This window comes from Fusarium falciforme, chromosome 10 (genome assembly GCF_026873545.1).
Source record: "Fusarium falciforme chromosome 10, complete sequence".
NCBI classification, from domain to species: domain Eukaryota; kingdom Fungi; phylum Ascomycota; class Sordariomycetes; order Hypocreales; family Nectriaceae; genus Fusarium; species Fusarium falciforme.
Window position 1 is genome coordinate 3,432,542 of NC_070553.1, and position 26,818 is coordinate 3,459,359.

At 37.5% G+C, this 26,818-nt stretch overlaps 6 protein-coding genes across 6 annotated transcripts; 2 read left to right on the plus strand and 4 right to left on the minus strand.

Moving 5' to 3' along the window:
* Window positions 1-3,011: 3,011 nt before the first annotated feature.
* Window positions 3,012-4,100, plus strand: NCS54_01294200 (Hypothetical protein; the record flags this gene model as incomplete). The annotated part of the gene is made up of 3 exons (XM_053158163.1): window positions 3,012-3,036; window positions 3,088-3,970; window positions 4,031-4,100. The coding sequence occupies 3 exons, from the start codon at window positions 3,012-3,014 to the stop codon at window positions 4,098-4,100; spliced, it is 978 nt and encodes a 325-aa protein (XP_053014138.1).
* Window positions 4,101-14,889: 10,789 nt separating this feature from the next.
* Window positions 14,890-16,724, minus strand: NCS54_01294300 (Hypothetical protein; the record flags this gene model as incomplete). Its single annotated transcript, XM_053158164.1, has 5 exons — window positions 14,890-15,322; window positions 15,372-16,009; window positions 16,066-16,155; window positions 16,214-16,502; window positions 16,573-16,724. The coding sequence occupies 5 exons, from the start codon at window positions 16,722-16,724 to the stop codon at window positions 14,890-14,892; spliced, it is 1,602 nt and encodes a 533-aa protein (XP_053014139.1).
* An 842-nt stretch (window positions 16,725-17,566) lies between these two features.
* NCS54_01294400 (Transket-pyr domain-containing protein) lies at window positions 17,567-19,879 on the minus strand (the record flags this gene model as incomplete). The annotated part of the gene is made up of 3 exons (XM_053158165.1): window positions 17,567-18,268; window positions 18,342-19,492; window positions 19,555-19,879. 3 exons carry the CDS (start codon window positions 19,877-19,879, stop codon window positions 17,567-17,569), a joined length of 2,178 nt encoding a protein of 725 aa, XP_053014140.1.
* Window positions 19,880-21,081: 1,202 nt separating this feature from the next.
* NCS54_01294500 (Hypothetical protein) lies at window positions 21,082-22,214 on the minus strand (the record flags this gene model as incomplete). Its single annotated transcript, XM_053158166.1, has 2 exons — window positions 21,082-21,816; window positions 21,870-22,214. The coding sequence occupies 2 exons, from the start codon at window positions 22,212-22,214 to the stop codon at window positions 21,082-21,084; spliced, it is 1,080 nt and encodes a 359-aa protein (XP_053014141.1).
* Window positions 22,215-22,851: 637 nt separating this feature from the next.
* Window positions 22,852-24,012, minus strand: NCS54_01294600 (L-iditol 2-dehydrogenase; the record flags this gene model as incomplete). The annotated part of the gene is made up of 3 exons (XM_053158167.1): window positions 22,852-23,154; window positions 23,224-23,620; window positions 23,681-24,012. The coding sequence occupies 3 exons, from the start codon at window positions 24,010-24,012 to the stop codon at window positions 22,852-22,854; spliced, it is 1,032 nt and encodes a 343-aa protein (XP_053014142.1).
* Window positions 24,013-24,718: 706 nt separating this feature from the next.
* NCS54_01294700 (Hypothetical protein) lies at window positions 24,719-25,981 on the plus strand (the record flags this gene model as incomplete). The annotated part of the gene is made up of 3 exons (XM_053158168.1): window positions 24,719-24,986; window positions 25,049-25,178; window positions 25,231-25,981. The coding sequence occupies 3 exons, from the start codon at window positions 24,719-24,721 to the stop codon at window positions 25,979-25,981; spliced, it is 1,149 nt and encodes a 382-aa protein (XP_053014143.1).
* Between the last annotated feature and the right edge of the window lie 837 nt (window positions 25,982-26,818).

A 26,818-nucleotide genomic window follows, 5' to 3' on the forward strand; every position in this document is an offset into this window, starting at 1 on the left:
GTGAATACGACAGAGGCTCAAGGCCTGAGCCCAAATCAGAATAAAGTAGTGGACAAGTAAAGACGACGGTGGATAAAGGAACGATGAATGAAGGTGGATAGTTGTAAAGGAGTGAGTGAGTGAGTGTGAGTAATGCACTGGAGAGCAGCAGGGCAAGAAGAGGGGCTTCATTATTGATATAACATACAGACTTGAGTCCTTACTATGCCCCTATCAATGTGAGCAGCTGGTAGCCTCTGATTGAGCAGTACATTTGATGCTGCAGTGGAGCAGAACGTCTCACAAATGCATCCGCAATGGTCATCACCAACAGCATCTAGTCACGGAAATAGATATTCAACCGAAAAGAGCCTATGACGGGCTCTGTGATCCTAAACATGGCAATGCTACGTGCCTAGGAACGGATCACGAGTGCTACAACTCGGAGACTTGGACCTGCGGGAGCTCAGTGTATGTGGCAGCCCAGGACTGCTATCGTTACTAACTCCCTCTCCAGCGAGGACTGCGCTGCCGGCACCTGCTACGAAGGCGACTGCCCAGGCCACAAGATCTACACCACTGACGGTAAGTGCGGCAAGGATCATGGAATGCGTGTCTGTGCAGGCAAATGGGGCGACTGTTGCAGCAGGGATGGTGTCTGTGGCACTGACCCTGGCTACTGTGACGAGCAAAATTGCTAGATGGGCAACTGCACAGCCGCCGCAACAGACACTGAACAGGGCAAGCCCAACTTTCCATGGCTTGTCGGCAACACAACTGACGGATCCTGTGGTGGGCCCAATGGTTATACCTGTGACGTGGTATACGGAACTGCTGCAACAAGCATGGCGTCTGCGGGTTTCTGCCTGGTGACTGTGGAGAGGGCTGGTAAGTGACATAATGCTCCCACGGGACTGGGGCTCTGTGGGTGTTTCAAGCAAACTTGAGTCTATAGTCAACCAGAGTTTGGCAAGTGCGGGTTGGAACACTGTTGATGGCGTTTTTACTGCCTTGTATCATGCCTACGAACTGCAGGATGGGCCTGAACTGTTTTATTTTTTTGTATTTACCTAGGTTACATGTTTGGGCATACTGCTTGCCACTTCTTCCCTATCTCATTATATTCCTACTTGAGACTATAGGACTCCTATATGATCCCTTCGTTACTTGCTATACCCTAACCCTCACAGCACAAGCTCTTTCATTTCTCGGCCAGCTCAACGTTACCAACGCTCCCAGCCTTGACCCATCTCGTTCAATCTCTGATAGAATTCTCGGTATCGGCCATAGCCCGGGGTGTTCAGGCCTGCGGCATGAATAACGTGATATCCGGTCGCATCCCAAGTGATGCAAACGGTTCCAGTGAAGGTCCTACCGCAGGTTCCGTTGGCCTGCGACCTCGGATTCATTCTCCTTCCTCCCTAATATTGATACCGTCCACTGAGGTACGGTCCACCACTAGCTTGATCCTAGCTGGCACTAGGTTAAAGACTAACATGGCTGACAAGATGTTTTAGCGTAGGGGCAAGAGCCAAGCATGCATGGCCTTCAGGTAGTCGTGGACAGTGACGTATGGCTTGTCTGATGCCTCAACCACCAGGGATGGCGCTTTTGGTGGCAGATCCTCCCCACAGCAGCGCAGCAGCCTGTCGTACACCCGCCCATCTTCTGCGATGGCCTCCTCAAAATGCAGTCTTCGTCATCAGGATCAGCGTGTCTGTGTTCGTCCTTCCAACTGGCCTGCCAATCGTCCAAGGACTCCTGGCTTTGGCCGTGATGGAGGATACACCGGCCGTAGTCATCGGCTCTTGGGAGACGGGGTGCCAGGTTGCACCAACCAGAGTTTGTTGAAAGTATGGCTGGCGGGGCCCTTCGGGTTGAGCAGGATCGTCCAGAACAAAGATGCTGGGCTCCAATGGGCCTTCAAGGCTCCAGAAAAGACGTTTGACAGCGTTGCTGGCGCGTGGCCCTTGGCCGGACAGAAAGACTTGGGTGACGGAAGGCAATGGAGTCAGTGCTATGGTGACGGATCGAGAAGTCGAAAATGGCTTGGGCTGAATACGAGTAGATAGAAAACAGCTTTGGGTTGGATGGATGAAGGGAAGAAGACGTGGCTTATAACATCAGCGTTGTTGGTCTTTAGAGAGGCACGGATGTGCTTTTGGTTATATTAATTAAAGGTTAAAGAAATATAATCTAGGGGCGCATTGTATATATAAGCAAGTTTTTACAAATAAGCAAGCGCCTTCATTTTCCTAATTAAGCTACATCTCTATTATCAGAGCCTTGTTTTTTGTCTTCTGTTTCGGAAATAGCGATGTGTTTAGGGTACATTGCCTGGGCGGGAATCTCGCTTGCGCAAGTCATTGCCTTGAAGGTTGACTCGATGCAGGGGGGATATCTCGAATGAAGGGCTCGAGCAAGTGTTCCAGCAGTTCCCAAGCTGTGCAAGCGCGATAGCGTTGTTAAGTACGAGTTGAAACCTATCTGTGATAACGCCGAGTTGAGAAGACGGAGGGGGCGGCCGACAGGGAAGCCCGACCCCCGTATCGACACGGGCATCTCTTCGGAGTCGGTAACGACGAGACTGGCCAGATAGTTCTGCTCGAGAGCACGGTGGCGTTTGAAGGATGTTACTAGCGCGGACCACGGGCCGTTCCCACCACGCCTTCAGGCGTATCATAGGATCCATGTGTGGGAGGGCGAGTCCCACTCAACCACGGCCGCGGACCGTTCCCACCAGATGACAAGACGCCACCTCGAAGACCAGAGCACATGCGCCTGTTGTTGGTGATCTGTGGCCTAGCAAGACCTTACTCGGTCCTCCGGAGAAGAAACCGAGAAGAATCACGGATGGAACACAATCGCGAGTACCCACACGGGGTCGGAGGACGCCACATTCTCTCAACAGCCAGTATCTAGAAAGATAAATACCACCTGCTTCCAACTGTCAATCCCCTGTATCTACAACTTCAACTTCCAACACAACGATCCATCAACACCAAAACCTATCACATTCACAAACCGCAACAATGGCTACAGACTACGGTGTTATTGGTAAACATCCTTCTGAGCGACAACACCTCCTCCTGTACTAACCAGAAATAGGCCTCGGCATCATAGGCTACGGCATGGCCGCCAACCTGCGCAAGAAGCTGCCATCCTCCACAACACTTCACGTGTTCGATATCAACCAGGAGGTGATTCAGCGGCTCATCAATGAGTTCGGCAGCTACGGCAAGATCGAAGTTGCGTCTTCAGCAAAGGACCTGGTGTCCAAGGTCGGGACCCTTCTCTCCAGTCTTCCCGCGGGTCCCCATGTCCGCAAGGTGTACCTGGACCCCGAGAACGGTGTCATCGCTGGTTCTAAGAACCCTGATCGACTCTTGATCGAGTGCAGCACCATCGAGATCGAGTCGACAAAGGAGCTTGGAAAGACGATTACTGATGCTGGACTCGGAACCTTTGTCGATGCGACCGTTTCCGGTGGCATATGGGGTGCCAATGCAGGTACACTCTCCTTCATGGTCGGCCATGCAGACCCTACCGACAACCCAACCGACAAAGTAGGCAAGCGTATCTTTGAGACCATGTCCCTTGTCGGAGTCCCAAGCACGATCGCCTTCTGCGGCGGCCTTGGCATGGGCCAGGTCGCCAAGATCGCACACAACTACATCACCCTGGCGAACAACCTTGTCGCAACCGAGGGCATGGCCATCGGCCTCAAATACGACATCGACAAGAAGGCTCTGTTCAAGTGCATCCGTGAGGGCACTGCCAACTCGTGGGTCATGGGTCTCGAACAGCCCGTCCCTGGACTTGTTCCCGAGGCGCCCTCTAGCAACAACTACAAGAGGGCATTTGCGCCAGCTCTGAGCGTCAAGGATCTCACAATCGGTATTAATGCGGCGAAGAAGGTTGGGGTCAACCCGACAGCTGGTGAGGCCGCTATCAAGCTTTCCGGGAAGTTGATGCTGACACTCGCACTCACGTAAGTCTGGCCTCGCTCCGTGCCTCAAATTGCCTTCCTGGAGGCTGACTTGGACATTAGGTCCTGGATCACACATCTCTCTGGCTACATGTTTACGGCAACCTTGACGAGTGGGCTAAGGAGAACCTGAAGCAGTAGATCGCCGGGTCGGCTTACATTGGAGAGCACAGCAAGTGAAGGATTCGATATGGGGTACTAAAAGATAGACTCGGCCTTGATTGGACACAAGGCTAGAAATCATTTCAGAGATACGTCACCGGTAGCTATTTTCTTAGAAAAACAAAACACACCAACCATAGCTAGAAAGAAGAATCGCTATTTTCTATTAATATTTTTAAAAAGGGACATTTTATATACTTTCTTATAAATTAAATTTTAAGGAAAATAATAAGAGAAAATATTTAATTAATAATAATAAAGATTATCTTAAGAAAAGAAGCTTAATAGTATGTTTTTTTATAATAACTTATAAGAAATGATAATAATTAAAGATAAAACCTATTTTTAACCTTTTAATTATATACTAAATAAATAAGTAGTAGCTTAAAATAACTTAAAAAAAAATTCCTTAACTCATAGCTTTGTATAAGGCTTTATTATTTATTTTATAGCTTTTAAAAAGCCTTATTAAAAAGCTATTACTATAGATCTCTTAGCTCTAGTAAAGGATTAATATATTACTAAGATTTAAGAAGAGATAACTAACTCTAGCAGCTATTAAGTTTAAATAAATATTAGTTATAATATATAAAATACATATAAGAGGTATTTTAAATCTAAGTTATTACTAGTATAGCTTAGTCCCTTATAATAGTGCTATAAGCTCTATAAGCAGTTAAAGCACCTCCTATAATTGCTATAATAGCGAATATGGCCTAAACTTTTGCCCATAGCCTAGCGGCTAAGGTGCCCGCAGCTGTGACTGCTGTTATAATTACTTCCCTTCTAATAGCTACTAGATTTAACTATTATAAAGTTAGATTTAGTATATAGGGGACCTTAGTACTTAGGGCATATAATACTTATTATTATTTAATAATTTATTTTTAATACTTTTTTTCTTAATATTATATATATATTTTAATATTTTAAATTATTTAATTAGTATTTTTAATTTTTTTATAATATTATAGTTAACTTTAAAATTAAGCTATTACCTATAAAATTTTATTTTCATGAGATAACTTTATAAGTTTTATAGAAATAAAAGTTATATAATTCCTAAATGAATCTTATCTTACTAAGAATATATTATTAGTGAATAATAATAAAAGTAATTAACTTCTAATTTATTTTAGTAATAATAAATTACTATTAATAGTAAGTATAAAAAAACTAAAAAATAGAGGAAATATAGTCTTTAAAGACTATAGGGTAGGTAATAGAAATTAGAGGTATATAGGCAGTAGAATTAGTTATTATATACAGCTGATTAGCTAGGTAAAGAATTATAAAGCAATAAAAGTAGGGCAAATATATAATAGGGTTAAAATAGAAAAGACCAGCTTCTGATTAGTGTTCTTATTGCTTATATTGGTTGAAGATATAAGGAACTATCTTTAAGAGAAGGTATATAGCTTATATAGCAAATTGCTCGGAATCTATTAGTCCGATTCGGATAGAGGTTACACCATCGGATAGTCCTAATTCCGCGCTTTAAAACCCTATTAGTTTTACTAATAACGGATAACTAGAAGCCGAGTTATAGCATAATTGTAACGGTTCACCTTAGCTGTCACGCCACAGGGCAAAAGATTGGGCTATAATCGCTATTGTAGCAATCATAGTGGTGCTTTAGCTGCCTATAGAGGCTTACAGCGCTATTACGGGGTGTGACGATCGTGTATTTCCCAAGGGATAAACCGGTCGTGCTGGGTTTATATTAGCAGAGAGTGCTAGGCGTAGTCTAAGCAGTAGGTATAAGTTATATCTAGTAATATACTTAAGGTATTAAGTATAACTAAGTTATATTAATAGCTAAGGTAACTACTATATATAAAGGTATAATAAATATACTTTATATACTTAGGGGACTTACTTTAATTACTTATCCTAAGAGGTTAATTAGGGTAATTATATAAGTAATTATAAGTAATTATAAAGTAAGTATTATAATTATTTAGCTCTCTAAGGGTAATTATATCTTAATTAGTAGGTAAGAGTAAGTCTTCTATTAGTTATATAATAAGTGCTTTATTAGGTTATAATATAATATCTCCCCTTTATTAGGTCTTATCCTTAAGGCCTATAAAGTTAATTACTTAACTTTTCTTAATTTATTAAAACCTTTTTTCTTAAATATTTTAATAATACTAATAATATACTAAAAGTAAAATCTTAGTCTATTATATATTATTATTATTTATTTAAATTAATTAAAGAAATAAGCTTTAAAATTATATTTTATTTAAATTATACCTAGAAATATCTATAATATAAAATACTTAAGTATATACTTTATTACTTAAAGTATATCTATTGAGGTCGCGCTTATAATAGCTTAAGAGTATTAGTTTCTATTAATAAGTATAATTTAGCTTAATATTTCTTTTTTCTTATTAACCTATCTATTAATATCTCGCCTTATAGCTAAGAAGCGCTATCTTAAGCTTAAGAAAAAAAGGGCTAAGAAGGAGTTAATTGCCTTATAGTAATATGTAAATAAATAGCTCTCTTACTTAATATATTTATATAGCTAAAAGAAGTAAATTTATAAGTAGGGCATAATAATAGTGCATTAGGGTTTAAACTTATTAAATAAGTTAGATAAGGCTAAGAGGGTAAAATTGGAGGCTATAGTAGCTATATAGCTTATCGGTGCTATAGATAGTATTAATTAGAATATTCTTTTTATTCTTTTTTCTAATATTATTAGTAGAAATCTTTTAGAAGGTATTATATATTAGTAAGGTATTTTAGTAATTCTTATATATTTTCTAAGTCTAAATAATTCTTATATTTAATAAAATATATTATCTTATTATTAATTTTATATATATTAAAGATAGCTTCTATAATATATTTCTCTAATTTATTAACTTTTATTTCTAATTTATTATTAGTTTTAACTTAAATAATGTTTTTTATTAATTTAAGTAATAAAATATAAAAGATTAAATAAAGCTTAACCTTAGGTAATAAGTCTAGTTTATAGTTATATTTAATATTTTTTACTTAATTTTATAAGGTTTAATATACTTACAGTTAAGTTTTTTATTTTATTATTTTATTTTAATATTTTTTATTATAAAGTAAATTATATTTCCTTTTAGGAAGATTAATCCCTTAATTTTTTTTTATTAATATATTTTATTATTTTTAATAAATTTAAGTTTTAGTTATATTTCTTTATATAGGTTTTTTTATTAGTTACTAATAAGGATTACTTTAAGATTAATACTAATATCTTATATTTATTAGTATATATCTAATATAAATTTAAAATTAGTATAAGCTAATATAATTTTTATACTTTTATTTATCGCTAACGTACTTGATAAGCAAGTGTCTCAGACAAGCAAGTGTCTTAATTTACCCTATAGTAGGATTTACTCCTTAGAGAAAATTATTTTAAATAATTCTAGAAAATCTAACCTAAGCTTAAAAAGGCTAAAAGTAAAAAGTTAGCTTAATTACGTAACATGTTATTAGTTATATCTTTTTATAGATTATTAGAAAAATACCTTATAAGGTAGTTTAGAAAAAGCTTCATTCGCACTGTATAAATAGCTATTTCTCTATAAAGGGAACTTTTTAAAAATCTAAAAAATTCACTTTTATATTCTATATTAAGTTAGATTTATAAAAATCCTCTTTTTAAGTTTATAGCTATTTTATAGCTATTTTTAAGAATTTAAGATTAGCTGTTTTTTAGTGCACAGTATGCTAAGATACTTGCTTGTCTGAGACACTTGCTTATCAAGTACGTTATATTATAGGCTAGCTAAGCGGCTAATAGCTTTTTAATTTAATTAGTTTATTTATAGCTAATATAGTATTAAAGGTATTATTCTAGTATCTAATTTATATATTTAATCTAGCTATTTATTTCCTTATAGTATATTATAAAGAGTTTATAATTAGTTCTTAAGTATCCTATAAGGCTTTATTAGAAGTTCAAAGTAAATAATAGTCATTAATTTATAATAATTTTAAGTAATATATGATATATTTTAGTAATATAAAAGTAGAAAAAGTAGGTAAATTCTTTTGCTATTATGAATTCTCTGTAAGGTATAAAATAAGAAAATTTTATAAGTTTATCTATAATAATAAGAATATTATTATAGAAGTTTCTAGTAGCTAATTTTTTTAATAAGGGTAATTTACTAATAAAATCTATAGTAATAAAATCCTATAGTTATTATATAACTAGGAATAATTATAGTTTTCTATAAGGTTTATAGTATTATGCCTTAGTCTTTATATATATATTATATTATTAAATAGCTATTAAGATAGTTTTCTTTATATTAAGAAAATATATATTATTTTAACTTATTTTCAGGTTTTATTAATTCCTTAGTATCTATATAATAAGTAGCTATATTTTTTATATATAAGTTTATAATATAGTTTATCTAGGACTTATTATTTATTAGTTTTTTTATTATCTAAGAGTTATTTATTATATTATTAGATCTATTCTAAGAGTAGATTACCTTATTTTACTATATAGCTTACTCTAGCGGTAAGGTATATTATTTTTATAATTAGGTTATATTTATAATATTTAAGAAATAATTTTAACTATTAATTATCATAATATATTTTATAATCTGCGAAATTAGGTCTTATATTATAGTCTTCTTATATAAAATATTTATATATTATTCCCTAAAAATCTTTATTATTTAACTTTTTATTATATTTAATAATTTAATAATAATACTTAATAAAGTCTTTTATATATTATTAGAGTATAAAGATATATTTTTAATATATAATTATGCTTTATTATTACTTAACCTAGTTTACTTATTTAATACTAAGTCTTCTAAGTTCTTATAAGGTAAGTTATATAATAATCTATTTCTTTTATTCTTTTATAAGGTAATATAATATAATTCCTTATTATATTCTAATAAGTATATTTTATTAAAAATATCTTTGCTTTATAAGTTATAAGAGTTATTCTTTTTCTTTAGGTTTTCTTATATTTAAGTCTAGTTATTAGCTAATTATATTAGCCCCATTATTTTCTATTCCTTTAATATAGATAATAATATAATTAAATTCTATAAGGTATTTAATATATCTTAGTTATTATTTATTAAGTTATTAGGTTTTTATAAAATAGGAGATATCTTTATAATCTATATATATCTTAACTTAATATTTATTTCTTAAAAGGTAATATTAAAATTCTTTAAAAGCATTAATAATTATAAGAAATTTTTTATTATAGATATAATAATTTAATTCTACTTTATATAGCTTATAAGAATAAAATATAATTAGGTATAGAAGTCCTTTATTATTTTATTATTTAATCTAGGCGCCTAAGGTAAAGTCTAAGGTATTTATTTTAAGTTTAATTAATTAAAATAAGTTAAATATCTTAAGTATTAGTTTACTTAAAATAAGTCTTAATATTATTAAAGGCTTATTTTATATATATTCATATTATAAAGGTTTTATCTTTTTTTATAAGTTCTATTAGGGGTATAATTATTTTCTTAAATACTTTTAGGAATTTATAGTAATAATTAGTAAATCTAAAAAAGGCTTATATTTCCTTAATATTAATTAGTCTTTTTAATCCTTAACCGCTAAGACCTTCTTAAGGTCTATATATATCTTATTATAAGAGATAATATATCTAAGAAATTCTACTTCTAAGGTATAAAATTTTTTATTTTTAGGTTTTATTAATAACTTAATATCTTATAGTATTTATAATACTTTATAGATATATTTTATATATTTTTCTATTATTTTAGAGAAAATAAGGATATTATCTAGGTAATATATAATAAATATATATACATATTCTTATAGTATATTATTAATTATTTATTAAAATATAATAAATATATTTATAAGTCTAGGAGATATAATAAAATACTTAAATAGTTTATATTTAATATAATAAATAGTTTTTTATTTATATTTTTTCTTAATCTAAATAAGGTTATAGGCTTCTTTAAGGTTAAATATAATAAAATACTTTATATTTAAAAGTTAATTCTTTAACTTATTAATAAGTGGTAATAATATATAATCCGTAGTTATTATAATATTAAGTATTTTAAAACTAATATAAAATTAAAGCTTTTTATTTTTTTTTAAAATACATATAATAAAGTATTTAATAAATAAAGTATTTTCCTTAATATATCCTTTTTATAATATATCTTTAATATATTTCTTTAATCTTAATAGTTATATTTTATTAAATAAATAAAGTTTATTAAAGCTAGGTTATTTTTTATTAATGAATTTAATTTTAAGGTTATAATATATATATTTTAATAGATTTATTTTAAGTTTTTTTATAAAGAACCTTTTATAAATATAATATTATAATAAAATATTCTAAAGTTATTTATCTTTTAATATCTTTTAAATTATTTTAAGGTTTTTTTTTAATTTATAAAATTATTATATAATATATATAATTATTTATTAACTTTATTATTTATATTTATTATAATATTTATATTATATCTCTTTAAGTAAAAAAATATCTTATATTTACCTCTACTTAATTTCTCTAATATCTTTAGTAAAAGTTTAAAATCTTATATTATATCTTAAGTTAGTATTTATTATAAAAAGTATTTTATTATTAAAAAAAAAAATTTAACTAATTCTCTAATTAGAATATATATTATAACATTATAACTATAAGTACCTAAGTATAAGATTATATTACTTATTTAATATAATATTAAATAATATCTCTTAGTTTTTTATTTAATATAAACTTTAAGGTAATTAATCTTATTATTAATAATATTATTATTATAATTAAATAAGGTTCTTTCTAGGCTAATAACTAAGTAAAGTATTTATTTATACCTTTATAGTAGCTTAAGCTTATTTATTATTATTAGATTAAAGTAATTCTACTTAGCTTTATTATTTACTAAAGTAGTTAAGTATTTTCTTTTAATTTATACTTTTAATTCTAAGTAATATTACTTATATATTCTATTTATAGAGTATAGGGCCTTCTAGGGTAATATCTTTTCATATTTATCTATTTATTACCCTATATTTAATAAGGTATTTAATTTTTAATATTATATAATTAAAATAATTAAACTTATATTTACTATTTATATAGGCTTTATAATTATATATATTATCCTAGTTATATAATTAGTCTTACTATTATTATTCTTATTTAGCTCTTAAGTCTTTTTTATTTCTTTAGCTAAGTATTTTTTATTCATCTTTAATTTTATAAGTAATTTATTTTTTTTCTTAAGTATTATAATAAAGTTTTAAGAAGTATTATATATTTATAAGATTAATAGATTTATATTAATATATTATCTTATATCTCTTTATTTTATATTATAAGTAAGGTTTATTATTTAGCTAATATAATAATATACTAGGGAAATAAGCTTATCCTTATTTCTCTTTTTAATAGGCTTTATATTAATAGTATTAATATAATATCTAAGAAATACTAATATCCTCTTAATATATTAAATATGTTTTTATATTATCTTATAGGTTAAAAGGTACTTGTAGGTATTAGGGATTTTTAGCTAATTCCTTATAATAGGCTTAAATATAAATCTCTTACTTATTTTCTATTTCTATATATTCTCGCGCGGTTTAGATATACCTTTCTTATAGGCTATTTTAATACTTATTATTATTGTTATTATATAATTAAGAGTAATTTCCCTCTTTTTATAATTCTTTATTACTTTTTTATAGCTTTTATTATATATAATATTCTTAATATAGATTTTTTTATAGTTTTTAAGTATTATATTTAAACTTAGTTTAATTAATATTACTATTATATATCTTAGTAATCTAGTTATTATATAAGAATTTACCTTATTAATTTACCTTTTATTATTTATAGATCTTATTATATTTTTATAATACCTTAATTTAATATTAGAAATATAAGGTATAATTATATTATATAGGGTTATTTTATTTATAGTCCTTTTAGTAAATAATAATAGGTATTAAAAAGTATTTCTTTTTTTTATATCTTATAATCTATTTCTTATAATTAAAATCCTCTATAATAGCTTCTTAAAAGTTAGTGAGTTGGGGGAAATGGGTGCTAAGCCGTTTTGGGCCATTGGGCAATTTCTTGTACGTAGAAAAGGAGTCAGAGGCCTTTGACCTTTGACTATCATCATCTTCTTCAGAGTCAATTAGGAATGGGGGAGCTTTGGGCTTTCTTCCGAGACAGGACCTTTATCACTATCAATTGATTAATTGCCCTTGTTATTTTATATGATATTTAGTTCACGAAGAAGTACGTGAAATCCCTCTTTTGAAAGTCGCTTGAAGAAAATCACGTTCCAAGTTTCGGCTGTGGATGGTGTGTTATGTTTCTCTAATAAATTAGCTTATTTATTTACTATTAATAATAGTTATTATGCCGAGGTTAATGCTATAGGTTCTTTAGATTTAGGTTTAATATACCTAGTTATAATAATAATATATTATAATAAGAGATTACTTAGTTTCTATTCCTTTTTATTAGGCTCTAAGGATAATTTTTATATTATATATTTTATAATATATATATATCTATTCTTATAAGGTTATTTTATAATATATAGCCTTAAGCTATAATATACTCTATAAGTAATATTATATTTTACTTATTTCTTTAAGAGGTAAGGTTAATTATATAATAAGACTAATTTATCTAGTTAGATATTAGTCTTATTATATCTTTATTAGGCTATTCTAAGTATTCTAGGGGTATAAATAGCTATCTGAGGTTTATTATTATAATTAGTTATATTTAGGTATTTGTTACCTTCTAAGAGTAATTAATACTTGTTAGGTTAATAATATCTTTTTTAAATATCTTAATATTTCTTTTAATATTTATTAATCTTATAACTTTTCTTATAATAATAATAATATTTAATATCTTTAAACTCTTATTAGATTACTTTAAGTTCTATAGGTCTAAGGTATATATTTTATAAGGTATTATTTTATTTTTTTTACCTTAATTAATATTAAAATAAGAATTATTAGCTTTATTATTATTAAACCTAGGGTTTTAGAATTTCTTTTAAGAGAATTATAAATTATTAATTTTAATTACCTTATAAATATATTTAATAAGGTTATTAAATTACTTTTCTTTATAAAGTTTTATTTATATTTCTTTTTTTAGCTTATTAAAAAAAAAGATATTAAGGGTTTTTAATTCTAATCAAGCTTTAAGGTAAATTAGAGGTATCTTATTTTATACTCTAAGGTAAATTAGGTTTATTAGAGGTTTTTAATCTCTTTTTTAGCTTATATTTTCTTATTAATTATTTTAAATACTTATTAAAACATAGCCTTAAAGGCCTTGAAGCTTAGATAAAGGTATTAAATATATAGTAAGTACTAGCTAGCTAGAATTATAAGGTATTCCCTTATGATAGGTTTAAACTAGGCAGCGGCGTAGTTCTTAAGTCTCTCTATAGCGTATTAGACCTTACTAAAGGCTAAGGTAAATTATATTAAGGAATATATTATAAATACCCTTAATTAAATAAAGAATATTAGTAATTTATAAGTAGTTTTATTAAAAGGTTTTAAGGGGTTTAGCTTTAAGATTTCTCTTATATCTCTCTTATTTATAGTAATAGCTGCTATATTACTAATATTTTAAATATTATTTATATATTATATATTCTAAATATACTAGGTTTTATCTATCCTTTTAATAAGGTTATAAAGTCTATTTATCTCTATATTTATAGCGGTGATTTAGGCTTATAATTACTTATTATTTTTATTATTATTAGAGTTATTTGCGTTACTTATATCGTTATCTTAGTTAGCTAGGATAGATATAATAAATAAGTAATTATTAGGTAGGACCTATTAGTAGTTATTAATAAGAGTTACCTAAGTAATTATTATATCTAATAGTATTTAAGGTAATATAAGTAATCCTCTAAATAAGAGCTATTAATATCTAATAATTATATATATTCTTAAGGGATAAACTAATTATACTAGGTTTATATTAATAAAAAGATTAATCGCGCTATACTTAAATAAGGGATTATTATATCTAGTAATATACTTAAAGGGTATTAAGTATAACTAAGTTATAGTAATAGCTAAGGTAGCTATTATATAGAAAGCATAAGGGGCATATTTTATATACTTGGGAGGTTTTCTTTAATTATTACCCTAAGGAAGTTAATTAGAGTAATTATATAAATAATTATAGGTAATTATTTTATGATTACTATAATTACTATATTTTCCGAAGTAATTATAGCCTAATTAGTGGGTAATAGTAGGACCTCCTCGTATTACGTAATAGGTGTTTTTTATCAGGTCGTGACAAAAGTAAGGTATTAGAAAGAAAATTATAATACTTATTTATTATATATATTAGACTTGATATATCTTTATAATATATTAAAGGCTTAGTTTTAAGTTATTTTAAAAAGCTTAAAATATAAAAAAAGTATTTAACTTATTTTTAAATTATAATTTAGTTAGTAATTAAGAAATAAATAGTTATATAATTATTATACTCTCTTATATATTATACTTGCTTATAAAAGATATTCGTTATTATATAGTAGGGATTATATATTCCTAAGACCTTAATAATATAATTAAGATTATTATACTATGCATTATATTAACCTTACTAATATTTCAACTAAATTGATTTTTAATACCACTACTACCCAAGTCCTAACTCTAACACCCGGCCATGACCTAAACTACATCTTCTATTAAAGCTTCATCCACGAGTAATAAACTGGCAGCGTGCTTGCAGCTGCAACAATTACAGCGATCCCTCCGTACTGGCGGACATTCCTGACCGGCCCCTTAGATAGCCAAGGTCGAGACCCTCCGGACTTGACAAAGGCATTCTTGTCAGGGAACAGAGTCGCAACCCAGAACTCAATCGCTAAACCAGGCCACGAAGCTACATTGCGTCCATAGTCTCCAATGTACCAATTACTACAATCTCCGGAAAAAACGCTGCTCTTCAACTTCTGATGAATCTGGTTCGTGGTGTAGTTCTCGACTGCTTCCTTTACCTCAATGACAGAAGCTTGGCCATCGATGAGGGGCTTGACAAGAGCTTCTGCAGCATAGCTGACTTGGACTTCGCATGCGTAAAGGGCCGAATTGTTGGCAGGGAAAGTGTTGGGGCCAAATCTATAAACGTTAGACACCATGTTTGTTTTTATATTTGACTTCAACTTACATGATAGCCAAGTTAGGGAAATTGTGCACGAATGTGCCTAGGTAGGCCTGGGCACCACGGCTTTCCTTCCATTGTTGGTCAAGCGTATTACCGTCTGCACCAATGATTTCCATCGGAGTGAGGAACTCGGTAACCTTGAAACCTGTCGCCATTACGATCATGTCGTACTGATCGTGGCGCCCGGATGAGCTGACGATGCCATCCTCTGTGATCTTTTGGATGCCTTCAGGGATGAGTTCCACGTTGTCTCGATGTAAGGTTACGAGGTAACCTGGGTCCGCAATCTTTCTCTTACAACCAAGCTCGAACGTAGGAACCAGGATATCGTGGTACTTCTTGGGAGCTTGTTCAAAGATGTATCGACGAGCTGTTTCTTCTTCTTTCAATCTCTGCTCCACACCTGCCTTCGTTCCTCTATAAGTGTAGGATTGCTTGTCAATATCCCAAAAGATATTCCAACGATGCAGGCGCATCAAACCGGGGAGATACCGGAAGCAGAACTTCTCGAAACCAGTGAAGCGGCGGTTGGGACGAGCATGGTACCACTGGGGGCTACGTGCGTACTGGGTAACAGACGCAGCTTGCTCCGCGACCGCGGGAACTACCTGTACGGCGCTGCATCCACTTCCGATCACAGCCTTATCTTTGGTCAGCGAAAACTTTAGTTAATCTTGGGACACGAGGTCAGACTCACCACTCTCTTGCCTTCATAGCTGACATCATGTCTCCATCGAGCAGTGTGGAACATTGGACCGCGGAATGACTCCATGCCATTGAAATGGACCTATCGTAGCAAGAGTGTTAGTTAATAGTAATCAACGAACGCTGATAGAGAAACGAACATCTCTTGGCATGGAAATTCCTCCAACAGCCGATATGAACATGGTAGCTTGTCGGACAAAGGTGATGTCCGTCTGGAGGTCTCTCAATTTCACATGCCATTGGCCTTCTGCTTTGTGCCATTGGGCGCCTAGACATTCGACTGAGAGGTTGATATGGGGACGTAACTGGAACTTGTCGACTGTATCCTCAATGTATTCAAGGATTTCACCTTGTTCGGCGAGTTGCTTCGACCAATTGGGGTTGAGATTGAAACTGAATGAATACAGATGAGAGTGCACGTCACAGCCACTATAGCTCGGGTTAGTATACTCAGATAAAACGGTCAGGCCTTGGGGTGGTTGAGTTCAAAATTACTTACCAGCCAGGATAGTTGTTTGCCCTCCAAGTGCCCCCGACTCCGTCCATCTTTTCGTAAATGATGAAGTCGTTGAAGCCAAGCTCATGCTTCATTTTGTGGGCCATGGCAATGCCAGACGGCCCAGCGCCAATGATAATAGCTGAAGGAGCCATCCTTTACTGAATTGAAGTGGTTCTTGAGGTCGAAACGGAGCTAGTGCGGGGCCAACAAGGCTCGACAGACGTCGCTCAATTGAGTGGACAGTATTGTCAAATGTCAAGCGAAGCAAAGAGAGTTGTATTGTGAATGACAGTGCTCTGTTTGATTCAACAAAAGCTCACAATCGTATCGAGTCAAAGGAAGCGGTTATATTTATCATTCTTGAAGGCGGAAATGAATCTATCGTCTCCACACATCGAATGTCATGCCTTTAGGCAATGTTCGCCGTCCAAATTGGTCGGGATCTGGCTTCCGACCATCCTGCCGCACCTCGATCCTTCTGCTAGGTGGGTCACGGAAATCTCAAGCCCCGCAGGCTTCATCGCGTGAGACAGATTCCGTTCAGACCGTTCACTTGTCTCGGACTACTTGCCGTATCATTCGGGGCTTCTCCTCAATGATCCTTACTTCCCCGCGAATTAACCCTCTACTCTGAGAATTAGTTCTTACCTACTAGCTCAACGTATTCGGTCGTCATTTGACCTCGGTCCTTCCAATTTGCGGAGGCGTTGTGGAATATCGCCTGAACTGCGCATTAGACTTGATATTTGCAGCTGCTGATTCGGCCGAGTAGCTAGATCCTTGCAGAGCAGCACCTTGGCCTAGATCTTGGTCTGAAGTGAGATACCATGTTGTGAGCAAAGAAACTGTTCGCGTAAGGGAGTGTTATATCTACTTTTTGCATACACCATACTCAATAAAGCCATAAAACTGTCTGAATGTGCAAATCTTATTGATTTCATGGTTGCCAATATGTCACCATGATCTTTGGCGGCATTCTACCGCCAATTTGTGTCTAAATCGCTCGCCATCCTGATTTCCTAGCATCTTTTCCATCCAAGTCCTTCAGATAGCCCCTAACTCTAGCCTCTATGCCTGCAGCATCAAGACCAAATCGATTATAGTTGCTGGGGTTAGAAGCCGAGTAACCGTAGCTCTTCATGCCAACACTTGCGGTTACATAACGTGCCCAGGTTGTTGCAACATACTCCTCAACGCTCACGATGGGGGTTCCATCCAACGGGAATACAGTCTCTCGATACGACTGATCCTGTGCGTCGAAATGGTCGAAGCTTGGAGTACTCACTACTCTGGTTGAGACTCCTGAGGCGAGTAGACGTTCAGAAGCCGCAACAGTATGGGGCAAGTTGGTACCGCAGCTAGCCAAGATAAGATCAGGATTCTCAACGTCCTTGACAATGTATGCACCCTTAGCAACCTTATATCGATCCGTGTTTGGAACTGGTCCAACTGGATCTCGCCCAAGTGAAAGCATGGAAGGACCTGTAGTCTTTGAGATAGCAAGCATCCAAGCACCAATCACTTCCTCTGCATCGCACGGTCGGATGTAAGTCAAGTTCGGCATAGCACGATACAGAGAGTCCAGTTCGACAGGTTGATGAGTTGGGCCATTTTGACCTTCAGCAAATGAGTCATGCGTTGCGATATGAATCACAGGCAGGTGGCTCAGAGCACCCATTCGAACTCCTGGGGCAGCCTGTGCATAGTGTCAGCACCGGTTTTGAGTTTTAGGCTAGTTCATCCAATGCCTCGAAGTGAATTAAACTTACGTAGATGTAGAACATGAAGAATGTGGCAGTGAATGGAAGAAAGGTACCTGGGCTATAAGCTGCTATGCCATTCGAAATAGATGCCATAGCGTGCTCGCGAATACCGTAGCGAATGTATCGCCCAGTATAGCCGACAGATGGATGAAACACCTCGGCGGGGTCATAGGTAATCTTGTTGGAGTTGACCAAGTCCGCACCGCCTCCAGTAAGCGCGGGATGGGCTTTCCATAACGTTTCCATGAGAGATCCATTGACCTCGCGTGTGGCATTCTTACTGAACTGCACCGAGTCTATCGTCTCAAGACTCCTGCGCCACTCATCTCCATTGTCGCCAGCTCGTCTCTTTCGAAACTCCTCGGCTAGTTCGGGGTGAGCTGAGCGGTATTCCTCGAGCAAGCTCTCCCAGTCGCTTTGTAGCTTCTGACCGTGTTGCTTCCTCTCTCTGAAATACTTGAGGGCGGAAGAAGGTATTTGGTGCGTTGCAGAGGGATCCTGTCCCGCCAAACGTTTCGATTCAGCCACACTCTCAGCATCAAATGCACCGTGATGCGCCTTGAATGTTCCAGCACTAGAGGTACCAAGACCAATGACTGTGCGGACATTAATGAAGACCGGCTTTTTGATGAGAGTTCCTGCATAGTCCAGTGCTGAGACAATCTTCTTGACGTCGTAGGAGCCATCGTCAACTTCAAGAACATGCCAGCCACTTGCACGCATCTTGGAGTTAATGTCCTCGACATTGATCCAGTCGAGGGGTCCATCGCAAGTCACTTGATTGTTGTCATAGATGACGACCAAGTTATCCAGTTGAAGGTTACCAGCGATTGACATGGCTTCCAGTGCCACTCCTTCCATCAAGCACCCATCTCCAGTCATGCAGTATATACGAGACGTGGCAACATCGAAGCCGGGCCGGTTGAAGCGCGCAGACAGGTTCTTGCTTGCAATAGCGAGACCGACAGCATTGGCGATACCTTGACCCAAGGGTCCTGTAGTGACTTCGACTCCTGGAACCCCAATTTCTGGATGAGCATGGGAAAGGGTCATGTAGCCATCCACTTTAGCACTTCCATAACCTTTGATTTCGTCCATCGTCCAGTCGTCATAGCCGACGAGATGGTTCAGAGCATACAAAAACATGGCGGCGTGACCTATCAAAGAGGGTTAGCAATGCTGGTGAAATGACGCCAACCAACAGGCTCCAGTAACTTACCATTGGATAGTACAAAACGGTCTCTGTTGAACCATTCTGGATTCGACGGATTGTAACGCATTGTGTGCTTCCATAGTGCAACACCAATAGCGGCCATACCAATGGCTGACCCACCATGTCCACCATTGTTCTGGTTACAAATGTCGAAAATGAGGTTTCGTAGCACCAGGACGGCTTGATCGTCGTCGTCGATGTGCTTAGGCCAGCCGTTTGCCTTCTCCTCTCGGCTAGGAGGCACTAGCGGCGCCAAGGTCTGATTGGACACTGTCATTTTCGACGATAATTGGAAACAAATCTTGGTGTATGCTGTGTTATGCTGTGCCAAAGCTGTTTATATAATACATTATACACAAATCAACCTGGGTTGCTAACTGTTCTTATCCATTTGACCCGTGCATGCGTTTGACAACGGCCGATCTAGGGTGTCAGTCTCATCAGCACTTCCGCTAGGGTGCCATGCACAACTCGGAATTCACACTCCGAAGTTCGTTAAGTCAGTTTCCGACTCAGCAGCAAGTGCTTCATTCTACTTGTGGGGGCCTCTAGTCCGGCGTTCCCCGTGGGAGCTTCCGCTCCCATGGGGGGTCCATTGACTAAGGAAAGGGGCTCTTAACTCGGAAAGAAAAGAAGATACCTCAATACAGGTGACAACGCCACCAATTGAAATGTACCTCTCTTTCATGAATAATCCCGCATTCTGCGCTGATGGCCCTGCGTTCTGCAACCCCCGCTTCCATCACCAACGACAACGCCAGCATCCCCTCTGCCAACATAAACCCAGCACGACCGGTTTATCCCTTAGGAATCCCACGATCGTCACACATGGGGCCGGGGTAGCTCTGTAAGCTTGCCAATTTCGGGTCTTGGCCTGATGATGCAATACTGAAGTTGACCATTCTTCGATCAGACTCGATGTGATTCTTTTCGTGTTTCCTATCTGTGCTGCTTCTTGGCTTTAGCCTTGAGGTCATTTACTTGAGAAGATGATGCGTCTCCTATGTTCTCCAACATTGAGAGTTGAAATACGGGATATAGGCTATTACACTCGGTTGTCTGTCAAAACGGGAACTTTTATCCTTCTAAGTTCAGGTCTTCGGTCTCTTACTACAAGATACCAAGACACAGGTCAAGGAGAAAACGGTCAGTTTAACTTCCCGCCTTCCCTACTTCTTCATATGCATCAATAAATACCTTTCTAAGCTCGAATATGGTTAACTGCAAGATCAATTTGCTTCTTAGAAAGAGCATTTGAGCGACTGCACGTGTGATATACTACATATCCGCTGGATTTATCAGGCCTGTCTGGCGTGCACCAGTAATTCGAGAGATTGAAGGATATCGACCTATTACACTGGTCAACCGAAGCCTAGCTTTACAATGGTCAATAAACATGTCATATGAACCACAAAATTGACTATCCTGTGGTAACAGAGTCACACGTAACATCGTTGGAACCGAGTCTGACAGCTAATATGTTCTAATTTACTATGATTGCCATGGCTATATAGCAGTTGCAGAGTAGAAACATCACTCCTGAATTCGGTTTCCTTGTCGATCAAAGCAAATCTTGTCCCCAGTTCTCAGACTCTCCTGAAGCGCAGTTGCGATCTTGAGGGATGTCAAAGACGACCGCAGAGGTACAGGCAGAGGCGTATCATCAAGAAGAGCATTTACCCATCCATTAGCTTCCCCAACGAATGCTGATTCGTAACGCTCGTACCAGCCTGTGTGCGCAAACGTCTTGACTGCACCATCCTTGTCGCAAAGCTCGACAGCATTGCGTCTTGGGATAAGGTTAACAGAGAGCTTGCCCTTAGTTCCAAGAATCTCTGTGGCGTTGTCATATCCATGTGCTGCCATCCTATTATTGTAGAAAAATGCGATCTTATCATCCCAATACTCGCAAATACCCACGCCATTGTCGACATCGCCACAAGCTTCAATCTCTGGGTGGATAGCTCTCACACCAACGGCAGATACAGACTTGGGCTGAGAGTCATCTCCGAATAGCAAAAGGGAAAGGTCTATGTCGTGGATGGTGGCGTCCACAAATATACCCCCAGAATCCTTGAGATACTGCTTGTAGTATGGACTCTCATCAATGACATCGCTGGCTTGAGAGCGAATTACCACGGGCTTTCCAATGGCATTTTGCTTGATTTGACTGAGGGCACTCTGATAGTTCTCATCGAATCTACGCACAAATGCCACCATGAGACTTGCCTCGGGGCGGGCCTCGACTTTATCGACAAGAGCGACTAGCTGCAGTAATGTAAGCGACTCTAGTAGTGTAAAGTTTGTACGACATTACTGACCTCATCCAAAGTTTGGCATACCGGCTTCTCACAAAGTACATGCAATCCCTTGTCCAAGGCAGTCGTGGTTTGAGAGGTGTGGAGGTATGTTGCAGATGCGATAAGGACGGCTTCCAGACCTGGAGTTTCGATCATTTCCTCAAAGGTGGGGACGACATGAACGCCATGTGGTACTAGATGTTCATCTGCCCATACCAGATCTGCCTCAGCGGGTGAACAGGCACAAATGAGATCTGCTCGAGGAGTTCGATGGAGTAGGTTCATGGCATGATGTCGCCCCATGCGGCCAATTCCCACCAGCCCGACCTTTAGTCTTCGGGGGGCATTGTGCTTTTGTGCAGGCATTTTGGGGACTAATTGAATGAACGTTCAAGCTCGTTATGATATCCGTTTGGTCTCTCCAGAAACAAGTTGAAAGAAAGTGGTACTGGTAAGCAAGGGGGGATATAGGCTGAGCCAGGAATTGGTGAGATATATGTAACTCTAGGGTACTGAGTCAAGTGAAGAGGGTAAGCTCGGCCCACAATTGAGTGTCGGAAACTTGATCCCGGCCTACAAGTGTCACCTCCACGCGCTAAAGGATCACAGGGCGGGAAAAGCGAGTCTTTGGCAGGTAAACATTAGTGCCCTATGGGGTAAAAAGATTAGACGAATTGTTTCTTGCTCTCACTTTTGGGGCTTCATGCATCTTGTCTCAATGATGCGCACGGGATCATCAAACTTGACCTGTCTCCGATCTTCCTTTCTAACAGGCAGATGGGCTGCCCCGACGGCGGCTTGTAGGGTAGATTACAATAAAATATAGACAAATTTGTCACTTTAAACGCAGTGGAGATCGATATCTTGTGCATGCTCCAGGTCATCCATATTCCGACCAAGAAACCTTTGGTTGAATACGAGCACAGACTCGGGTACAAATATCATCTGAATTCCTACGCTAGCGATTGATGACCGAGCGCAATTGACATAATTTTGGATTCTATTACTCATTCTCTACAACTACCTTGATAACCAAATTTCCATTATGATCACAAGTCTTTGCGGCCATGTCAAAAGCTTCCAGGCTCTGATCCAACCCTCGGAAACGATGTGTGATAAGTTTCCTGACATCAGGGACGCCTCCCTTACCAGCGCGTTGCATCAACTCAATCCCGTGGGGATAACAGTTGGCATATCGCCAGACTCCGACTAAATCAACTTCTCGTAAAGCTGCAGCGGAGACTGGCAGGGTTTGAATTGGCGTGCCCATCCCAATAAGGAGTACTTTGCCACCGTTACGTGTTGCCTGTTCATCCCAGCATGTCAGTAGTTGCACTTGAGATAACGAAACTGGTTTGGATAAGCTAGTACTCACGTAGATAGATGTCCTGACACATCCTTCGATGCCAGTACACTCGAACACTCTTGAGAAAGTCTTGCCGTCGTTTTCCTTTCGTAAGTTCATGGCGTCTTCCTTGGCGAAGGCCAGGCCTTGCTCGGTGTCTTTCGCCCGTCTACTCGGGAGCTTGACAACTTTGTCTGCAAATCCATTGCTCAACGCGAAATCAAGTCTGTTTTGTATGATATCCGCCATCACAATGTTGCTGTAACCCGAGCTCTTTGCAACAGCAGCACATAGAAGCCCCACAGCCCCAGCTCCGACAATGAGACAGCTTGCACCCTGCTTTGCGTTCGCTTTTCGTACAGCATGTATCGCAACGGAAAGAGGTTCAAGAAGGGCACCTTCAGCATAAGATATGCCTTCAGGCAGTCTAAACGGGTGGAGCTGTTAGTGGATTGATAGGTATCTGTCCATGATATCAGAAACTTACTTGTGTACCCATTTGGCCGGATGATTGAAGCGTTGCTGCAGGGTGCCCTGGTAGTGAGGGAAACAAGTAGCACTGCTCCGAAAGCGCAGCTTCTCGCACACATTGTAGTTTCCATCCAAGCATTGCTCACAATCATCACAAGGTACACCTACTTCGACAGCGACTTTATCACCAACCATTACACCATATTGCTGCTCGGCTTTGGATCCAACAGCGACGACGAGACCCGCACATTCGTGTCCAGGGCTCAAGGGCTCTTTGATGCAGAAGTCACCGTTCCGATAGTAAGTGAAATAGTGAAGGTCAGAGCCACAGAGAGTTGTAGCCCTCATAGTAATCTGTACTTCATCGTCTCGCGGTGCCTGAACTGTTCTGGTAACCTGGGGTCTTTTCAGTTGCTGTCAAGATGGATGTTGGCCACATGGCAGACGTTGATCTTTGGTTTAGCCGACATACTTGTCTAAGATCCTTCGCTCCTCGTAGCTCTTGAGCTTGGATGGTTTCGGTTAATACTGCAGTCGCCATGTCTAATGGTTGACTGCAATTGCCCAGATTTCTGTATTCCTTACTTGTGATCTCTCAAGCCTTTTACTTTATGCGAATATTTTACAACCGTTGCATCCCTGTCATCGTTGCCGAGTCCAATCCTCGGTCGGTGAGTGATTCCCGATAAGTGACATCGATACTGCATCAATCTGGGCTACACAACCGGATTTCAAAATCCAGTCTACGAGTCAGGCTAGTGTATCTAGCGCGAATTAGAACTTAAATTCAAGAACCTTCCACAATCCAATTAATTGCTCCATCAAGGGTGGCCGAGACACCCGTTCCAGACTGTTTGGGCGTTTTGACTAACGGGATCTATTTTCCGAGAGGACGCACGTCATATTGATAATCTTAGGGTTTGTGAGGAGTCCGCATAACGTTACGAACGAAAGCTCTCGGCCTATTATTTATTGCGTTGAAACACTCAACCCACTGCTAAATACACCAATTGCTACGAGACAGTCTCTTTACTCAAAACCAGACCACGATAACATGGCTCATGCATTGATCTTTGGCGCCTCTGGTATTTCCGGGTGGTCTCTTATGAACCAAGCAAGGATCTACCCCTCGCCAACGGCATTCGCTCGTATCACCGGTACCACGAACCGACCAACTTCCATTGGACAGCTCCAGATCCCATACGACGATCGAATTCAGTTGGCTTCGGGTATTGATTTGACCAAAAGCGTTGATGAGGTCGTTGCCGCACTCAAGGAAAAGGTCCCACACGTTGACACTGTTTCACACGTGTTTTTTACTGGTGAGTTTTTGCTTACCATTTTTATCCTGACAATATTGTCCAGGTCACTAAACATGGCCCAGCGTACATTCCGAAAGATGATTTCGAATCGCTCAGGACAGTGAACACGAGCCTCTTGGAAGTTGCTGTACGTGCTGTAGAAAGGGTCTCGCCAAAGTTCGAGGTTTTCATTTTGCAAACAGGCGGCAAAGGGTAATCCATCTCTCTTCTGACTATTCATCTCAGTATTAACATGAATTCCCAGTTATGGACTCGAGTTTCCTAAAGAGGTCAACATCTCACCCCCTCTGAAAGAAACGCATCCCCGTATTCCGAAACCGTGGGCGAGTAAGATCTTCTACTACACCCAGTATGATTTACTCAAGGACCTCTCCCATGGGAAGAAATGGACATTTTCTGAGATCCGTCCTGACGGCATCGTGGGCTTTGCCCCAGGATCTAACGCAATGAACATGGCACAAGGTATTGCCATCTATCTTACAATGTTCAAGGAAGTCAACGGCACTGGAGCCAAAGTTCCATTCCCCGGCTACGAACACGGGTATCATTCGACGCACTCGGACACTTTCCAGGATATTCTATCCAAGATGGAGATCTACGCTGCCTTGAATCCCGATAGATGTGGCGATGGTGGCGTTTTCAATGTAGCGGATGGAAAGACTATCACTTGGGCTCAGGTCTGGCCAAGGCTCTGCGAGCACTTCGGTCTCGTTGGCGGTCAGCCTGATGCTAGTGCCACTCCGATGCTGGATTTCGTCAAGACAAACAAGCAAGCATGGATCAATGTCGCTAAGAGACATGGGCTCAACGAGAAGCTTATTGATGAACAGGGTTGGGGACACACTCACTTCATGATGGTGGATTTCGACTTTGATAGACAGTACGATCTTTCTCATGCACGTTCTGTTGGGTTCATGGAAGAGATTGATACAGTTGATGGGTACATTCAGTCTTGGGCAAGAATGAGGGCCGCCAAGCTTCTTCCGCCCAATTGAATAGTGATCAGACCCAGTAGCAGCCTCAATAGATCTATCAAACCACCTAATTTTCGGCACATGCCCTGCTTTGTGGGATTAGAACGATTATCTCCTAGGGACTCTCAGGGCCTGAATAACGTGAACCACCCACTAACGGACCACCCCCGGAAACGGACCAGTTTTTCACAGCACTAAAGAAGAGATGTAGATCTCGTTTGTTACATCTCAACAACACATAATTTAATAGATCTGAAAAAAAAATATCAATGAAGGTTTAAATGGAACTAATGGCATGGACCTTCCATTTTTACCTTCGGGGCTGCTGTGGCCGTCGACAATAAGGAGGCGAGCTTCCCCCTTCTTCTCCGGCTGAGTCTGTGGAATGAACACCTCGCGAAGCCATTTCAGGGCAATTTGGTTGCTGGTCCAGCCTTTTCTGATGATGTGAAGTTCCAACCTTCGAGGAAGTCGGGGTTACCCGGGAACCATTGTTGCTGAACCGTCTTTCCTTTAAAAATGACTGCTGGAGTGAGGGTTTTCCCTTCCGTCGAGATACATTCAAGTACTGAAATCCAAGAGCGTGCTCCCGGCTGCTTCACCATCACGCCTTTCTTCTCTGAGCTTCCTAGGAAAATACCATTGAGTCCGATTTCTTCTATTATTCCTACTCTGTCCATGTTGTATCGGCATTTCTGCCTGATCTTCTTGAGTGTAACTGGGCAGCCTAATTGATCTTGTATAAGGATCCACTCACGAAGGCGCTTTTTCTCGGTAACAGAGAGCTTGTGCTCGTCTTTGTGCGCTTCTTTTCGCAATACGCGACCGTGAAGTTGTGCCTTGAAGGTTGTACGCGAA